The following is a 19,441-nucleotide window of genomic DNA, read 5'->3' as shown; positions in this document are numbered from 1 at the left end:
CCAGTGACGTTTTTTACGCAACGGACGTGTCATCGCACATGCGTGCTCGCATTTCCCGCTGTTACTGGGCTAAACCGGGGAGAGACGTATTCTGTGTCCTGGGGAAAAATTTGCCTGTAGAAATCAAGTATTTATAATGTTTTTCTGAACAGAGGCGCTCTGTCACGTGTAATAAGTCGTTGTAAGTGTACTAGCAATAATGCTGCGTGTCTGTAGGAAAGCGGCTGGTGCAGCAGCTCAGGTAAGGGCGAGCACGTATCTGTGGCTCAATGAGTTCTCCGGTCCTCTGTACTGTCATTCACTGACCCGGTTCAATGAGGCCTGTTGCGCTTTCGTTACAATAAAGATTGTTTAATAACCCTTTGGATTTATTTTTAGGGAGCGTTGTGTTGATGTGAGGATATGTGATATAATGTGATATAAAATGTATAGGAGCACAAATTAGCGAATAAAGTTTGCAGTGGTGGTTACACTACGCAAAAAACGTACAATAAGCGTGAATGTACGCAGGCGTACATATTAAGGGATGGCTGTTCTACGCAAAATACGTAGCTAGTTAGCGGCTGGCTTTGCTACGCCAAGCACGTGAAGTGAAGCAGTTTCTTTCTTTCTTTCTGGGATTTTGGTTCGGTTTAAGATTGGGTTTCCATGGGAGTACACAAATAAGCACGTCCGTGGCGGGTATTTTTCTAGACGTTCGCCAAAATCCCGGTTTCGTCTCCGTTATTTGAGGTAGTCCCACGTAGCTGAGCTGGGGGTCACCATGTCGTGTCGGTCACTTAGCTGCCTAGCATGCTACAAGGACTATTTACTTGCATGGTATATTGATATAGTAGCGTCCGTGGGTCATTAGGCAAAACTACACGTGTTTTTCTCGAATGTGGTTCTAAGCGTGTTTTAATGTGCGATTTGAGCAGGAATGGTAAGGTCCTGGACGTGACCTTGACATAGAAGGGAGGCTATAACGTAACGTGGGCAGTCCGATCATGTTTAAAGAACGAGAGCTTCGTGTCATGGTCGCATCTGGTCAAATGCCCACGGTTATTCCTCATAACATAATGACCTTGTGCGTGTATATAAACTTGCTGACTTATTGGATTCAATTTGCCAAAGTGACACCCTGAGAATCAAGGTCAGAAACTACAAACGTGGCTATCTTTATTTGACATGGTTTCTCACTTTTGTTCCAGCGTAACCCCCTTTTTTTATCTATGGCCACACATTTCTCCCCGTGACAGGGTTTTCATATTCAAGGCTTTCGTAATAGGCATGACTGGTTTATTATATACCTTTATCAACTCACTTTGCACAGGAAGACTTTGGTGTCTCTTTTTGCAATGTATGTATGTTTAGTTTAGTGGTAACACTTTACTTGACAGGGCATGAATTTAGTATTATGCTATTACTTATGTATTAATTAACCACAAACAAAGTCTTGGTTACATACTGATCTCAGTTCAATTCATCATTATTGAATAGTGATGAATGTTTTATGTCAAGCCGTTACTATATTTGTTACTATATCAGTTAATTCTATAAATCTTTGTGAACCACTGAAGGAACAAGTCATGAATAACATGAAATACTGATCTCATGATCATTGATGAATCTTGACATATTTATCTCAAGCAGCAACTCATGATTTGTACTTCAGTAGTTACTGAGTTATTATATATTTGTGCCCCGTCAAGTAAAGTGTTACGTTTCGTTTGATTTCTTATTTTAGTTTTATTTGTCATGCATATGTTAACACAGGGCCAACATTACAATGAAATGCTTTGGGCGATAGAAGAAACAAGAAACATGTCTCTCAGCATTGGAGACCTGCAGAAGTTTATAGAAACATTAAAATCAATAAATGAATGAACAAACAAATGAACAAACAAACTTAAGACATAAAAGAAATTTAAAAAGTCATAAATAAGGGAATGTATATGTGTGTGGGGGGGTAGGTGGGTGTAGTGCAAGCACCAGTATTGCACGTTGGAGAAAGTGACATGTAAATAATGGTAGTGTTCAATATAGGCCTTTTGTTTATTTAAGCTTTTTCAGCTGTGTAACTCCCCCACCCTTTCAAGGGTGGTGGCAGGACAATGTTAAAGCATAACAACACATCCAGTATATAAAGTATAATATAAGTGTTGTCATTGTTTGCAAAACAAGAGGCTTTTAATCATTCTGACCACAATTTATCAGCTTACTCTGGTTCTGACACAGTTGTTAAATTAAATGGTTAATCTGTTAATGCAGTGTTCTTTCGTGAAGGGAGACTGTATGGACGGAGTATGTTGTTGGGCGCTTTCTTTATGGACGGAGTATGTTATTGGGCGCTTTCTTTATGGACGGAGTATGTTATTGGGCGCTTTCTTTAACAGGGGCTTTAAGGCTCTTCTGCAGCCATTCTGTAGTCCAGATGCATCTACCTGATGGCTGCATTCTGTTTTTAAAAATGTGCTTCCGTACTGGTAGCAGGGTGTATTGGCTTACTGTCTGTTTTGGCCTAGTGTACTTTTCTTTACTCTTATCAGACAATGTAACATGAGATGGTGAAGATGCTGTTTCAGAGCAGTTTTATAAAGCTTGTTTCTTGTGTATCCAGCTCTGCTCTGGGCAGTTAGGGAAGGCTGTGGGATCGGTCAGTGCAAACAGTCAGCCAGTATCTCACAGCGGTTTCAGCTTTTAGCTTTAACTCTCAGAATGCTCGCTTTTGTCATTTTCTCCAGGCTGTTAGCCATGTCTTTGGTCAGTTTTGGTGTAAATATCATTTTGTTGTAGAAATCGAGTTCCAGTGAGTCTGTGGTGTTGTGTGCCGTAATGAGTCAGGTTGACGGCAAAGCAGTGATGAGTACAGTATTTTATCCTGCTATGGAGTGACTAGCAGGGATCATGTTCCTGGGTAAGCTCTGGGCTTCTGCCTGGATGCCCACTGCCATCTTCTGGCTTTACAGCTGGGTGGGGCATTTCTGGCAGATCATAAGTAACAGTCAGTCACCCGACTGCTATGAGGGAGCTGAGGAAGCGGCCAGTGCCTGGTTCCCTCCCCTCAGTGGGACCATGCAGTCTGCTCCCCTGTCATGTAACCTTATTATTATAACCAAGACCTGAGCTGTAGATCTTACACTGCACTTACATTTATGTGCAAGCAACTCCAGTAATGTGTTATTCCTGGAAATTCCTCCACGCTGGCAGGATGAGTGCTCAAGCGTGCTTTAAATTTTTTATTTATTTAAAAAAAAAAAACCCATTTTGTCGGCCATTAAGATGCTTGTCACATCGTGCCTTTGGTGTTTAAACCATCCTGAAAGTGAGTCTGCCACATTTGCCAGTTTTTTTTTTTTTTTGGTGCTCATCTCTGGTTTTGCGTCTTTGCTAAGCTTGTCCCCTCAAACAGTACAAGAGGAGGAGCATCATTCCTTTTTAAAGGATGAAGGTGACTTCAGGAATGGTTTTACCTTTGCAGTGTATCCTGTCTCTCTTCATGCACTTGTATATCGCTGGATTTGTACAGATGGACAGATCATGTGATTGTGAGCAGAACGTGCATTTTTAATGAGTGAGACGATTATTAAATGATTCACTAGGGGTCAGTAACTTCATCAGTCTCTTGCTCTGCTCCTACCTGCGTCAGTAAGGTGGTTTTTGAATGGAAGCTTATCTTGCCTGCTGGTTCAAATGTAGGTGCCAATTTAAAAAGTAATTTTGAGATGTTCAGCACAGAGTGTGTCTGTTTTTCTAGGTTAAGCATCCCTAATTATCAGAATTTCCCCTGAACGTAAATTCTGTTGTGATATGTGTCTAACACGTTGATGGTGTTTGCACCAGCTGTGGTTCCACTGGGTCCGTCCTCGGTAATGACCTTGACCTGTAAGCTGCTGTAAACACATTATAAGAGATGTGCCTTTTCACCATTTCCTGGTTGATCAAGCCTTGAGTTCCTCTTAAAGTTGAGCCTTTTTAAAAAAAATTTTAGCGTCAAACATGTAATTGTAGGCTGTACTCTCTGATCTCTCCCTGGCTGCTGTGGGTGACCCTCGGTGTGACACTGTCATCTGTTTCTTCTGCAGAAGTGCCTGCATGGCACTGTGCCCCTCTGCTCCCGACAGCCCTGTCGCCTCTATGCTACAGCGGGAAGCTCAGGGTAGGTATTTAAAGGGAAGGTTTTACTGGGTAAATTCTGATCTCTTACTCTGTATTGATTTAAAGGGGATGCTTGATTGGGTGAGGCCGGATATCCCACTATATATTTATCTAAAGGGAAGGTTTGATTTCCCTCCCTCTCTATGTACATTCAAAGGGGTGTTAACATAGACTAATGTCCAAAGACTGACAATTTTATCATTAAAATTCATTGTCATTGTCTTTAATTTCTTGGTAATAGCTTTTAATACAACCACTTTCTGATTTCAGGGCTTCTGCAGGCAAGATCGTGGGAACTGGTCTCCTGTTTTTAGGTGGTGGTGTTGGCGGAACCATCCTATACGCCAAATGGGACCCCAAGTTCAGAGCGAACATCGAGAAGTCTGTCCCCTATTCAGACCAGGTGTTCCAAATGACTCTGGGTCCATCCACATATTCACCACCATTGCCAAAGAAACCGGTGAGAGGACTCTCATTGAGCATCCCCCTGTAAGAGGCGTGCATGTTGTACCAGTGACTGTCATGGCTGCATCCCGGGTGATGACTGTATGACTAGAAGCTGTTTATTCCTAGTGTGACTTGAGTGGACCTGTAAGGTTTTGTCATTGGGGGTTGCATTGTTGGTTTATTGTACATGTTTTGTGCTTGTGTGTATCCGTGTATCCTCAGTGTTGCAGTCCTTGTCCCCTCTGTAGGTATCCACAGAACCCCTGAAGATCTCCTCAGTCTCTGAAACGAGCAAGGACTCGAAGCAGCCCAAGGTGAAGGCCAAGGCGACAGAGCCCCCAGCAGTGCAGGAGCCGCCCCCCACTGTCCCACAGACCCTGGAGGGTGAGCGTTGGTTAGCGGGGGGGCGTGGGCCGCACACTGAGCCTGGTGGTTCAGCGTCAGTTAGCGGGGGGTGTGGGCCGCACACTGAGCCTGGTGGTTCAGCATCGGTTAGCGGGGGGCGTGGGCCGCACACTGAGCCTGGTGGTTCAGCGTCGGTTAGCGGGGGGGCGTGGGCCGCACACTGAGCCTGGTGGTTCAGCGTCGGTTAGCGGGGGGGCGTGGGCCGCACACTGAGCCTGGTGGTTCAGCGTCGGTTAGCGGGGGGGGGGGGGGCGTGGGCCGCACACTGAGCCTGGTGGTTCAGCGTCGGTTAGCGGGGGGTGTGGGCCGCACACTGAGCCTGGTGGTTCAGCGTCGGTTAGCGGGGGGGCGTGGGCCGCACACTGAGCCTGGTGGTTCAGTGTCGGTTAGCAGGGGGGCGTGGGCCGCACACTGAGCCTGGTGGCTGAGCGTCGGTTAGCGGGGGGGCGTGGGCCGCACACTGAGCCTGGTGGTTCAGCGTCGGTTAGCGGGGGGGCGTGGGCCGCACACTGAGCCTGGTGGGTGAGTGTTCGTTAGCGAGGGGGTGTGGGCCGCACACTGAGCCTGGTAGGTGAGCGTCGGTTAGCGGGGGGGGCGTGGGCCGCAACACTGAGCCTGGTGGGTGAGTGTTCGTTAGCGGGGGGGTGTGGGCCGCACACTGAGCCTGGTGGGTGAGCGTCGGTTAGCGGGGGGGTGTGGGCAGCACACGGAGCCTGGTGGCTGAGCGTCGGTTAGCGCGGCTGGGGTCTCGGGTCACAGGTAAAGTGAACCTGTTAAGATCAGGCCCTTCTGAACATCTACACACTGGCTAAGGGCGTCTGCCAAATGCTGTAAATGGTGACCAGCTCCGGATGCCCTTATCTCGGTGAGGGATGTTGGCGCCTTTAGGTGAGTCTAAACGGCAGATTCAGACGAGCCCCCAAATACCCAGCAGGGCAGGGAACCTCCATTGACCCAGGGGTGTCTGACAAAGGGGGCCGGGAGACTGCAAGCTCAGGGTTCGAGGTGGGACAACTGGGGCTGCAAAACGTGCTGGAGCAGTATGGGTTGGGGTTTAATGAAGATGTGACACCAGTATTAATGCTGCACTAATATGGTTTGTATTAACTTGTCAGTATTGTACTGCAGTTCATGGCTAAAGACTAAGGTTATAATTCCCCACATCTACACCTCTTGCTATCAGAGTGGACAGATAACAATCAAACGAGCTGTTAACACAACATACTTCATTCACTGGCGTGTACTAATTTAACACGGCGGGAAATACGTCTGTGCAGACCATTAGCAAACTGTCAGGACAGGACCGGTTTGATCGCTGGATATGGAAATGTCTCCCACGTAAAAATTTGCACGTGAAGAGGCCATTTTTATGGGGAGTGTGGCCGTGGTCAGTGTGGGGAATCGGCTGTTGTTTGTGCTGTCCTATGGTGACAGAATAATTTGATGTTACACTTACCTCGCACTTATCTGCAGTGTTGCAGTAAGGGATTATTTATTCTATAAGAAATTCCTGCAAAGTGTTTGAGTGGTTGATATTTAAGAGGCCAAGGTATGTTATCCTGATTAATTATAGTGCAGCATTAGCCTGGATTTATGGAGCTAATTATTCGTTCTTTCTTCATCAGCTTTTATTCTAGCTGCGAGCTGCTGGCATTGGCAACTGGAATGTTAGTGTTGGTAATTAATTAGTAAATAGTAGTAGTTGTCGTACATCGTCACTGATTTGTGGATTTTCTTCACTCAGATGATGATAATTTTCTGTTTGCAGCTTTCTAACGCCCCACACGTAAACGTGTGTGTCCCTCATTTAAAAAAAATCCAGAGACAGTCAGAAATCATATGGGGACTTGATAGCGCAGCGGCACCCCCTGTGGCTGCACCGCGTAAGGGCAGCGTGTGCCTCTGCGTGCTGACGTCTCGTCGCTGTGTTCCAGAGGCCTCTACGGAGGCGGCTCACATCATTTCGGCCATCAGCGAGGTGCCCTCTGTGCCCGCGCCAGGCACCCACCACGCTGAGGCAGAGCCCCGCCCTGATGCCCCGGCCGAGCCCCCTGCAGGTCAGAGGGGGGGCGCTGTGGCTGCGTTTGGCTGAGTCTGTAGCTGCCGCTCTTTCCTGCTCACTGACTCACGGGGCACGTTTGTCTGGGGGGGGTCGTCTGCTACCTCACTGCATAAGTCTGCACATGACAGCCTCTCCAGGCCTACGCTAACCCTACTGTGTGTGCGCGTGTGTGTGTGTGTGTGTGTGTGCGTGTGTGTGTGTGCGCGTGTGTGTGTGTGCGCGTGTGTACGTGTACTGGCTCTTTTGCACTGAACCTGAAAAGTCATTAACGCTCACGCATGTTTTTGCTAAACAGTCGTGCTTGAGTGTGATGTGTGATGTCTATATGATGCAACTGTGTGTGATTGTGTGCATGGTGAGTAATCGTGCCCTGTCGTGTGTCCGTAGGAGCGGAGTGTACAGAGTGCGCCCATGAAAACTCGCATGCAGTCAAGGAGCGCCCCCCAGAGGGAGTGGCTGCCAGACTCACCCAGCAGGAGCAGGCTGAGAAGGCTCTCCTGGCCTGTAAGCTTTGAATGCCCCCTACCCCTGATGACCTGTGACATGTACCCATGGAGGGTGCGTGCCATATACTTGCCGTGACCCAGAATGCACTGGGCTCTGAAACGTCCTGCCCTTTAAAATCAGGAGTCAGAGTATCAGAGTTAGCCTGATAGTGGCTGGCTGGCTCTAAAATGGCTTTGCATGGACAGGTCACATGACCATTCCTGATTTATACCTGTCCTTGTTCACATATGACATTTCACATTGACTGTGAGACCGGAGAATGTTGGACGTGTTGCGTGAAGGTTATGAGATACTCCTGGCTCAGAGATGCCTGTCTGTCGTCAGAGCCCTCGTGTGAGTCGCACTTCCATCAGCTGCCTAAGCCCCCCCCCCTCCCTGCATGGGCCCCAGTGTGTCACAGATGACAGGGCTCAGCGCCAAAGCGTCTAGGTGACACAATAGTGCAGGAATGACCTGCACGGCCCAGGTTTGAGATCAGCTGGTGCAAACCAAGGGAAGTGTCACATCATCTGTTATGTTCATGTCATTGGGTAAGGTCAAAGTAGCAGAACTGTCCCACCCACTATTTCCCTCCATTCTGCGTTTGCCGTTTAATGAACTCAGCTCGCCTGTGTGAATTGGGGGCTGGCAGGGATGATTAATGGGATCCAGCTGTAGCCATCAGATTCCCACGCTCCTAGCTCAGCAGGTTTTCGGATGTGTGCCCATTTCCTGAAGGTCCTGGGTTCAGATCCCATGCTTGCTAGAATAACCATGTCACCTCTGGGCCCTTGAGGGCAGATGTAACTTCCGGCTGGTTCTGTGCAGCTCTGACAGCCGGCTTGGAGGAGGCGCTGAGCCGCACGGCCAATGTGACCCTGCGTGCCATCGAGGCCCAGAATGCTGCTGTCCACACCATCTCCGTACACACACAGAAGCTGAAGGAAGCCATGGACGACTCCGAGGTGGGTACCTGGAGCTGTGCGCCTGTGATAACAATCGGGGGTTACTTACTCATAGGAGCAGGGGCTGAATTCAGAGCTTGTTCAATCCGGCCATATCTGTCCCTCAGGTGACATCGGAGGAGAAGTCTTCTCAGTGGCGGGTGCTCGAGGACGCCATGCAAGAGCGCAGCAAGGCCGTAGACCTTGCCTCCGACACCCTCCTCAAAGCCAGGTAGCCGGGGTGAAGATTAATGATAAATAAACGGCCCTATTCACATACTATCACAGTTGCGCAATATGGATGTTGGAAGCAATTATTTTTTGTATTACAGTGGTACCTCAGTTGTCAAACTCATTAGAATTCGAATTTCTTAAAAGTCGAACCAACCACTTCGGAAAAAAATTACCTAGTACTCGATCTAAATCTCAGGTGGGCGTTCACAGTTTGACTTCTAAGATAACTTATTTCCCCACACGTACGAGTCACGCAGCACGTCTCTCATATTTAGGTGTAAAATACATTGACAATGATAGACAGTAACAGTAATTATTATTATATAATAAAATACATTTTAAAATAAAGATTTCTTATTAATTTTAATATTAATAATAAACCATTAATACATTTAATTATAATAATATTGTCGTGCAGAGCGGGGACGGAACAGAGACAAAAGCGCATACGTCAGGGTATCGGGGAATACGGGGTTTAATTACAGGTAAAGCAGGCAAAACACAGACGGACAATACAATGACCGGACTGGGGAAACAAACTGAAACGCGGACTAAATACAGAGGACTAATGACAACAACCAGAAACAGCTGATCACACGGGAATTCCGCATGGGGTTAACGAGGGGGCGTTGCACACGGAAGGAGCGGACAATCGGGGCAGGACACATTGTTTTTTTTAACTTTACATATTGTTTGGATACATTTATTTTCTTACTTTACAAATTACTGTTTTGATAAATGTGCTTAGATGTGTTTAGTACAGTATATGCTCTTCTTGTTTTATCCGGTTCATTTTGTGTTTAAATGCTAAAAAAACATATTTAGGTGTAATTTTTTGGGGCCGGGAACCAATTAATTGGTTTTCTATTATTTCTTATGGGGAAAATGCGATCACAACTCGAACTTTTTAGGATTCGATCCGGAGTTCTGAACGGATTAAATTTGAGTTCTGAGGTACCACTGTATTTTAAACAAATTATTGGTATTGCTCTCAGCTGTCCCACAATGCACTTGAGCGGTTTCCCTGGTGATGGAACTTGCGTTCCACTTCACAGGAACGAGCTGGAGAACCTGAAAGGCATCGTCGACAAAGCCAAGCAGAGCGAGATCGCAGGCTCCTGGCCGCAGATCATCGTCGCCGAGGAGCACCTGCACAACATGCTGGTCGATCTGGACAACGTCGTGAACAAGGTGACTACAGACCACTGCCAATGCGCTGTCCTATACGCCTCACTGCACTTCCTGGGCCTTTTAAAAAAGACAATAACTCCTGAAACACCCTTTAATTCATCTGTAAGAGTCCGGGGATGGATAATAGTAGAGATGGGCGATCCACGTTTTTTCAGTTCCGATCCGATTTCGATACACAACTGCCGATACCGATACATATTCCGATACAAGAGCTCTTTTTACTTTGTTATACTTTACATATTATTTTTTTTAAGCTAGTAAATACAGATGGAAAAAATGTATGACAAAAAATATTTAATTAGGCTACTACAAACATACATAACGTACTGTTCCACTTAATTTGTTTTAAGCGTTTTTGAGGCATTTGCAGTTCAATTTGAATATCTTCAAAGCAAATATACACAAGTGGCGAATGCTTAAAATTTTAAGTTTTTCTCCCATTGGCATCAGCGCAGTTACACTTTTGTCGCGATGGCAGCCCCTCTTGTATCACAAGCAACGAGTTCGCAAAACAGTCCAATTAAGTTAGCGACTCCCAAATCATCCATTGCTTTGTTTTGTCTCGCAGTTGGGATTTTCCATTAAACGCTATTCCCACCTCAAAACCTTATTTTACATAGATTGCAAAACGCTGTGCTTCCGGTTTCTGTTAAAAGCCTAAAATACTCCCACAGGGTTCTTACACCTTTTCCAACTTCAAATTCCAGCACTTTTCAAGCACTTTCAAGGTGCATTTTTATGCTTTTCCAGCACCTAACAACCGCGGTAAATTACGTTTATATATGCTGTATGTACTTTTTCACATTTAAATCCATTGTGCTATTAAAAAAAACACAATATGACATTTCAACTTAAATTGTTGAATACTTTCGCGTGAATTACACGATCAATAACAAATTGGCAAGGAAGTGCCCTTTAGACTGTTATCGTGCATTCCATTTGCCCTAGGAACTCGGATTCCGAGTCGGATTCCGAGTTTCGAAGCCGGAAGTGATGACATGCGCGCTCCCATTTCTCGGAGACCCGAGAAATATCTCGGATAACGCAGAGGATCCCGAGTTCAGAATCGAAGATGGCTGCGCCCTTTATCAACAGAAGGGAAAGTTGTAGCTTTATCCTGTTTAAGCACTACTTCTCATTTGTGGCTCATTAAATCGGTCGCACACACTATATCGTCCAATTTATCTGTGGACATGTTGCTACGGAGTTTTATACGTGAAGCACCGCGCATAATGTGTTATCAAGTGATATTGATAACAATGGCTACCAATTAACCGTTCTAGAATTGGATTTCATGATTAGTCTGATTATTTGTCGGATTTAAGGTAGTTCGGGCTAATTGTAAGTGAACGAAGATAAAGGCCATTTAAACTGAGGTACCTTGAATCCGACAAGTTGTCCGGCTAAGCAAAAAATCTTGCTTTTTCCATATGGATCCATGGTATTGCTACTATATCCGACTCGGTTTTCCCGAGTTTTTAGCGGATGTGACGTAATATCGGAATCCGAAAATCGGATCCCGAGGCAAATGGAATGCACGATTACACCACTACAGCCACAAGCGCGGACTCGAGCGGAGTTATTTTCGTTACGTGCAAAATGCATTTTTAGCTAAAAGGAAAACTACTCCGTAAGGTAACGAATTATTATGAAAGCAATGCAATTTCAAATTCAAGCAGGTTCAAGCACATTGTCCAAAATCCAAGCACTTTTCTAACCTTGAAAACACTATATTAAAAATCAAGCATTTTCCAGGATTTCCAGCACCCGTACGAACCCTGCTCCCAGATCGTCACGTCTTATCTTACGCTCCTCGTACTGCGAAGGGTATGCGCATGACCTCACAGCAGGCGGAAGTCACTGTACTCACACCCACTGAGTAGCAAAAAAGACTTAGGGGCAGTGATAGCGTTCGATTTGAATTCCGCAAAAACACACATGTAAAATGGGAAAGAGCTGTCGTGCGATTGATTGCCAAAAACTAAATAAGTAAGTATAGGACGTGGATCGGTCACGCATGGCCGATTCCCGATCCGTCAAATAGGTCTGGATCGGCGCCGATACCGATCCGAATATCGGTATCGGTGCATCTCTAGATAATAGTGCAATTTAGTCAGTGAGAGAATCAGGACAGACCTGGCCTGGTGAACACTGCTGCCCTCCCAGTGGCGCACTGCAATCCGTTTCTCAGGATGCCTGCAGTGACTCGTTTCTCAGGATGCCTGCAGTGACTCGTTTCTCAGGATGCCTGCAGTGACTCCTTCGGTCTTGTCGCCGCAGGTGCAGTCAGCCCAGACGGAGGCGAAAATTGTGTCCCAGTACAGCGAGCTGGTGGGCGAAGCGAAGAAGCAGTTTCAGAAGGAGCTGAGCAGCATCACGCCCGATGTCCAGGCAGGCTGGAAGGGCCTCAGTAAGTTTGCGACGGCTCCCCCTGCTGGCTGGTGGACTGCCTTACCAGCCCCTATGCAGCATAGATTTTTTTGGTCCAGTTATAAGTCTGAACACCGATATGATAAAACATGACAAATTTATTTTTTAATGCTAAAATTAGAAAGCTGTAAAAATGTTTAGAGGATACAAAAGCAGTAATAACACTTTTGGAAAAGGTTAATGTTCTTCACATATACAATCTGGCCACACAGAAGAGTGTTAGTGCTGTTTAAGTGGTTTAACGTCAGCCACTTTCCCAGTTCTGTTTAATGTGCCTTTCCCTAGTGTTTCTGAGGGCCGTATACTGGCATCCTGTTGGGGTTTGTGCATGTATCGTCGTTCATGCGAGGAAGATCCTGTCATCAGTTTGTCTGGCAGCAGGGGAAGATAATGAAGGACACAGCAGTGATATCAGGCTGTGACTTGCTGTTGTCCATCGCTTAGCTGTGTGATACGTGGGACGTCCTCTAAGAGGAGATATTTAGCAGGATTATGCGGTTTCTACTATAAGCTGCTAATTTATTAATAAAAGCAGACATTTAACTAAAAGTTTACAACCCCTCAAATTCAATAGTTTTTGTTCTTCAATTAAAAGGAATATTTGAGTCTTACAGGGCAGCCTGAAGCTAAATCTGACTGGATAACCAGTCATTCACAGCGTATTTACAGTAAACTGAGGTCAGACTCACTCAGGGGCCTGCAGTGTTGGAATAAGACAGGCTTCCAAGCAGACATTGTTAGGTCAGTTGGCACCGTGGCCCAGCGGCCGCTGGGTCGTCCTTGTGCTGTTCTGCCACATGTGGGCGCTAACCTCTCTGCACCTTCCCTTTCTGTTGCAGAGCTGTCTGACGTAGGTGAGTGGGCCCCGGGCCGTCCTCCCGTTTGCACTCATGCTCTGCTAGCTCCCTGTCGTCATGGCAATCCCTCTCCCGCCCCATCAGGCTTTGCTTCATGTCGTCTTAAAGGCACAGCACCTTCCTGGCACGAGACAGAGCCTGTGCAGCGTACTTAATCGGGGAATTTGATGCCGGTTACCTGCGATCAGTTACCTGTGAGGACTAGTTAATTAAATTCAGGCTGCGGTTAGAAGCTGCACGGCTCGCTGGGTCTCGGCAAAAGCCTTATGGTTGTCAGCGTGTCTTTAACCTCATGCTGATGTGTCCCGCATGGCATTTGAAATTTTTGTCATTAAACTGGTAATGGGTAACTGAAGACTAGCAGTGTGGTACTAGATTATGAACTGTGGAAGTTTACATGTATTTCCAGTAGCTAGGAATTAATGACTCCTATGTTAGGACAGCAAGATAATTGCTAGTCATTCATTCTCTTTCATCATCCATCCATCTATTCTTCTTCACTAATTGCTAGTCCATTTAGGAGTGACCCCCCCAGGCCTGTCGTTAGGTGTAGGGCTATAGGCAGATATCCATAAATACTGGGACAGATCAGACCCCCATCCAGGGTGCTATGAGGTGACAGTGCTGTCCTGAAACCTGGCCGGACTGCCGGCTTTGCAGAGACCCCCCCCAACACCAGTAGGCGTCCCCTGAGCAGCCGAGCGTCATTCAGTGCCCGCTGAACCCTCCCTCCCCCCACACGCTACGGTAATTCACCAGGCTGATTAAGTACAGCCAAGATGATGTCTATCCGTGGCTTGCAGCAGCGAGCCTGCGGTGTTGGCCGTTTTCTGAGGGGATACCCACAATGCATGAGTACAGAGTCATGCTTTACGATGGACATGTATCTACGGTTGTTTATTTGAACTTTTAGTAGGACTTACAGCTGATTCTGACTCTAGTAGGTCATCTTTTGGAAACTTGTGTCCTTACTGGTAAAAATATAAGCACCGTGAAGAGGGTCTGAATCTGAGCTGGTTCTTGTAAACACTGGTAACAGGGTGGGTCTTGGCTGTGTTCCTCGTGGTCTTTGATTGGCCATGGTGGCTCGCTCTGTGTGTGCGTGTGCTGCCACCTGCTGGTTTCGCCCATGACGTAATCCCCACCGTGTATCACTCTGCATCCCATTCTGAGCATCGAGCTCTCGTTTCTGCTCTGAAGACACAGGAGCTGCCGGCATCTTCTTACACTGTGAGGGAGGCCAGTGGTCTGTTCGGGATTCCACCTTATTTGGGGAACACCTGAGTGACCGTGTCCCAATTCTTTGACTCACTCTCTCAAATCCAGTAGCCTGCCCAAGTTGGCTTGAGGTTGTTTTGTTGACCAAAAGCTCACATGTCTTCAGGCGTGACCACCAGCTACCACTCTAAACCGAATCAAATCATGCCTGTTAGATTGTATGAGCAGTGCACTCAGAAATGCAGTGAACACTGGAAAAAATGCAGTGAATGAACATGAATCTGCTCCTCCTGGCGTGAATGCAAAGCGGAGCCTGTTTGCAGCAGTTCCCGGCCGCCCTGAGCAGACATGCTCTCTGGTCCAGCAGGCAAGCTGACCCCGGATGACCTGAATTCACTGATAGCCCACGCGCATCGGCGCATCGACCAGCTGAACCACGAGCTGGCTGAGCAGCGAGTCCGTGAGCAGCTCCACATCGAGGCTGCGCTCAAGCAGCAGCGCCAGGACGACAAGAAGGCGCTGGACAAGGCCGTGGCCACAGCACTGGAGCGCCACCATGAGGAGCTGCACCTTGAGCAGAACAGGAAGGTCTGTGACTGGCGCCACCAGGTGGTCTTGCAGTGCAATGACACTAGAATTACTTTAGACTGTTTTCAAATATGGAACATATTTTAGAGACTGTTCCTCCAGAAAGTAGAAACATATGAAAGACTAAACACTGAGCAAAACCGCAGCCTTCAGCTCTTGGCATGACGTGTGTCCCCTGGAATGAGCTGAGGCTGTCTGCTGCAGGTGGAGGAGGTCCGGGAGGTGATGGAGGCGGAGATGCGCACGCAGCTGCGCAGGCAGGCTGCCGCGCACACGGACCACCTGCGTGACGTGCTGAAGGTGCAGGAGCTGGAGCTCCGGGCCGAGGCCCAGGAGGTGGGTGCCCCCCCCCCCCGAGCAGCCGCTGGCACCCCAGGCCCCCGTCGGCAGTGTGCTCACGATCCCGGCGTTCCGTCTCAGATCCCGGCGTTCCGTCAGGTACTAATCACTGACCCCTGTCACCCCCCCCCCTGCCCTAGACACTGACCAGAAAAATCATGGCGCAAGAGACTGAGTTCCGGCGGGCCAACCAGGACCAGCTGGACCAGTTCACCATGGACATGAACGAGGCCTATGCCAGGCTGAAGGGTCTGGAGGACGCCATTGACAGTGAGTGTGCTGCTCAGCCTCTGGGGGGGGGGGGTGCATGTCTCCTGGCTCACACTGCTTCCTGGATGGGGGCTCAGCACTGTGACAGAGAGAGGAAGGGCTTTATTCTGCCTGTGATGGATTTGATCGGGGTCTGTCTGTTATTATCTGAAGCATTGGCCTGCAAATTAGATTAGATTAGATTGACTTTATTAATCCCACAATGGGGAAATTCCTTAGAAACAGCAGCAATAACAAAAAAAATGCCTTCCAGTAGAACAAAATTTCGAATGATAAAATTTTTGGTTACATGTTTGATTTGGCTTAAAGGCACCCTTATCGAGTTGTATGGTTGCTCTGGGAGACGTGGGGTTTGGGTGGGTGTGGCTGTGTGGATGAGACATTGTGGGTGGGGCCTTGTGGGTGTGGCTGTGTGGATGAGACACTGTGGGTGGGGCCTTGTGGGTGTGGCCTTGTGGGTGTGGCTGTGTGGATGGGGCCTTGTGGGTGTGGCTGTGTGGGTGGGGCCTTGTGGGTGGGGCTGTGTGGATGAGACATTGTGGGTGGGGCCTTGTGGGTGTGGCTCCTATCAGGCAGTGATGTCACTCCCCCTCCCCACAGGCCATGCCACGGCAGAGGAGCAGGCCCGGAAAGCCCACCAGCTGTGGCTGTCCGTAGAGGCTCTGAACTACACCCTGAAGACGGCGGGGGCCGACACCCCCACAGAGCCCCTGGAGGGCGCGGTAAAGGCCGTGCGGGACAGCTGCAGTGAGAACGAGTTTGCCCAGGTGCTGACCACGGCGCTGCCCTCCGAGTCGCTGCAGCGCGGCGTGTTCAGCGAGGCCTCCCTGCGCGCGCGTTTCTACAGCATCCGCAAGCTGGTGCGCCGCGTCGCCATGATCGACGAGACGCGCAACAGCCTGTACCAGTACTTCCTGTCCTACCTGCAGTCACTCCTGCTCTTCGAGCAAGAGCAGCTGCCCCCCCCGGACAAGCTGACCCCCGCCGACCTGGATACCTTCAGACTGCTCTCGTATGCCACCTACTGCATCGAGCGCGGTGACCTGGAGCTGGCAGCCAAGTTCATGAACCAGCTGACGGGCGAGCCTCGCAGGGTGGCACGGGACTGGCTGACGGAGGCACGGCTGACGCTGGAGACGCGGCAGATCGTCAGCCTGCTGTCAGCGTATGCGAACGCGGTGGGGCTGGGCACCAGCCAGGCCCAGTAGGCCGGCAGCACCACACGCGTAACACCAGAGCCTTTATCTCAGTCCATCGCGGCTCAGCGCCTCTACACCTGTACGTTTCACAGTTATTAATGAGGATGGTTATACGGGGCTGTCAGATGGGATGCACTTTTAGTAAGAAGGTCCGTTCCATTTGTCCCCTTGGCCATCCTATGCCCGCTGGGGAACACGGAACAACCCCACCCCAAAATTGGCAGCCGTAATTGTGCCGTGTTCACAAACGTGCCCCGATTCCCCCACATTTTAAGTGCAACCAGTATCATGTCATGGTTCATAACACACACTTGGTTTGCTATACTATCACCGCTTCATTTTCGTTTTAATTTAATACCGGATGTTTCCATGCGCTGGCTGTTTGTTGACCAGGCGTTGTGTTCATTGTCAGTACAGCTTCATATGAATAAATCCTGGAAAATCCACAGCATTCACTTGGTTTCCTTATTGATCTGAGGTGACCTACAGTGAAGGTACCATGTTTTCTGTCATTCTTTAAGTCTTTGTAAAACTACTTGTTACTCATTTTAAATGACAACACTTTTCAACAAAATGACATCGCTTGTCCAAAGGTGTGCATGTGTAAAATACTTGCAATCAGTTTTATATTATAGTGGGTTATACTTGCAGTTATATAGTATTATAAAAAATATGCAAATATGTTTGATATGTTGAAATTTCCCTGTAATATTGGATGATGATAGGAAATCCACTGCTCCTTTATGTGCCCCTGAGCTCTCCGCTGCAGTGTTGGTGCTGATCGCACGCCATACATTCACGTAGCCAGTCGTACTTCATCCAGCAGGACTGCGTATCTTCTTGGGAGGTGTCACTTTGTACTGACTCCCCCCCCGCTGACCATGTACACTGCTGTGGACAAGAGCGCAAGGCATGTAAATAAAGCAAAAGCAGAATGGATGCACTGGTGTGGCCGTCTTCCTATTTCTGCTAACATCTCGCACGCTGAAAGCCACTGTGAGCCTTTGAGACTCTGCCCTCCTTCACACTCCAGGTCCTGGCCGACTCTCCTCTCTGTACCCAGCAACGATTCTTCCGGACTCTGGGGCCCCAAGGCAAAAAAAATTCCATGGGGCCCCCCCGAGTCCCCCTCCCCCAGCACGGTAACATGTATTACCATAACTTTAGCCTGAAATCTAAATTAATAGCATCAATTAATATCAATGAATTTATTGAACGCAAGTCCTTTATTTTCACTTTTGTGAAAAACACCCAAATCAGATTTGTTATTGTGCTATACTGCCGTCAGTTGCTTGCCTTGTCTTTCCTGTTGCCACGCCTCTGTCTTGTTGCCTTGTTTTGGCTAAATAAGTGACCTGCCCTGAGCCTGCTGTGGCTGACTCCTGGCTAAATAAGTGACCTACCCTGAGCCTGCTGTGGCTGACTCCTGGCTAAATAAGTGACCTACCCTGAGCCTGCTGTGGCTGACTCCTGGCTAAATAAGTGACCTGCCCTGAGCCTGCTGTGACTGACTCCTGGCTAAATAAGTGACCTACCCTGAGCCTGCTGTGGCTGACTCCTGGCTAAATAAGTGACCTACCCTGAGCCTGCTGTGGCTGACTCCTGGCTAAATAAGTGACCTACCCTGAGCCTGCTGTGGCTGACTCCTGGCTAAATAAGTGACCTACCCTGAGCCTGCTGTGGCTGACTCCTGGCTAAATAAGTGACCTGCCCTGAGCCTGCTGTGACTGACTCCTGGCTAAATAAGTGACCTGCCCTGAGCCTGCTGTGACTGACTCCTGGCTAAATAAGTGACCATGTGCAGCAGGGGTGGGTGGGGCATCGATTTAGTTACAAATTATGATTTTTATAATCACAAAAGTTGAAAATCCATTTTAAAATATTAACTTAAATGTAGGGTACTGTAAATATATTGGCCAATATTTTAGTTACTCATATTTGCACACGGGTCGATTTTGTTAAGCGATTAACGTGCAAGTCTTGTACAGCGCTACCGTGAATGAGCAATTCTGTGCATACGAGTATCTTCTGTTCATGATTTGGTACAGCAGGGAAACAATTTGTTTTATTTGCTCTGGAATTTATTGAAACTGCACACACAATATAGGAAGTTATAAACCAAGCATAAGGTAATGCGTCTGTCTGCGCATCTGAATAACAAAACTTAAGAGATAATCATTTGTAAACTCAAAGGAAATATGTCAAATAAAATTCAAAAATAAGTGCATCATAATGAGCTAACTACCAAGTATGGTCACATATCTGTAGCGAGGCAGCTTTTCTTGCCTGGTCTGAACCTCCTGCTAAAAGTTCCTTAGATCATTCCTTAGGCATTCAAATGTTTTAAAATATAACATTGATCATAAAAATAAATTCTAATATAAATTATGCAATTATACTACAGGTCTAGCCAAGCATTGTGCAGTAACCTGAGCACACTGTGCACCTGGAAGGTGAAACCTGTAATGTTAGTGAGGACAATGACGAACAGACGATATACAACACATTTCTATTCATTCAGCTACCCACAGGACAGGAAGGGCAGCAGCAACAACAAAAAATACATCTGAACTGTGGCATGAAATTAAAAAAAACAATTGACCTTAGACGGGTAACACAGGCTTATGTGCATGA

At 47.7% G+C, this 19,441-nt stretch overlaps 1 protein-coding gene across 5 annotated transcripts; it reads left to right on the top strand.

Moving 5' to 3' along the window:
• The first annotated feature begins 32 nt into the window (after positions 1-32).
• On the top strand, positions 33-17,253 carry immt (inner membrane protein, mitochondrial (mitofilin)). 5 transcript variants are annotated; one of them, XM_072718553.1, is made up of 15 exons: positions 33-241; positions 4,065-4,138; positions 4,408-4,597; positions 4,833-4,968; positions 6,924-7,046; positions 7,439-7,555; positions 8,366-8,502; positions 8,610-8,713; positions 9,771-9,906; positions 12,187-12,316; positions 13,176-13,190; positions 14,779-14,999; positions 15,204-15,335; positions 15,479-15,608; positions 16,209-17,253. In XM_072718553.1, exons 1-15 carry the CDS (start codon positions 200-202, stop codon positions 16,814-16,816), a joined length of 2,295 nt encoding a protein of 764 aa, XP_072574654.1. In that variant the 5' UTR covers positions 33-199; the 3' UTR covers positions 16,817-17,253. The 5 variants fall into 5 exon arrangements, with proteins under 5 accessions (XP_072574654.1, XP_072574653.1, XP_072574657.1 ...); XM_072718552.1 differs by having other exon boundaries at positions 14,776-14,999; XM_072718556.1 differs by lacking the exon at positions 6,924-7,046 and having other exon boundaries at positions 14,776-14,999.
• Positions 17,254-19,441: the final 2,188 nt, after the last annotated feature.

This window comes from Paramormyrops kingsleyae, chromosome 12 (genome assembly GCF_048594095.1).
Source record: "Paramormyrops kingsleyae isolate MSU_618 chromosome 12, PKINGS_0.4, whole genome shotgun sequence".
NCBI lineage: Eukaryota > Metazoa > Chordata > Actinopteri > Osteoglossiformes > Mormyridae > Paramormyrops > Paramormyrops kingsleyae.
Note: the sequence above shows the minus strand (reverse complement) of the source record. Positions and strands in the feature narration are given on the sequence as shown.

Bases quoted from the DNA above. Each gene is read 5' to 3' on its own strand.
- immt (XM_072718552.1), top strand. From the start codon at position 200: ATGCTGCGTGTCTGTAGGAAAGCGGCTGGTGCAGCAGCTCAG. The intron at 9,907-12,186 runs GTGACTACAGAC...TTGTCGCCGCAG, and splicing joins TGGACAACGTCGTGAACAAG to GTGCAGTCAGCCCAGACGGA. The intron at 15,609-16,208 runs GTGAGTGTGCTG...CCCTCCCCACAG, and splicing joins TCTGGAGGACGCCATTGACA to GCCATGCCACGGCAGAGGAG.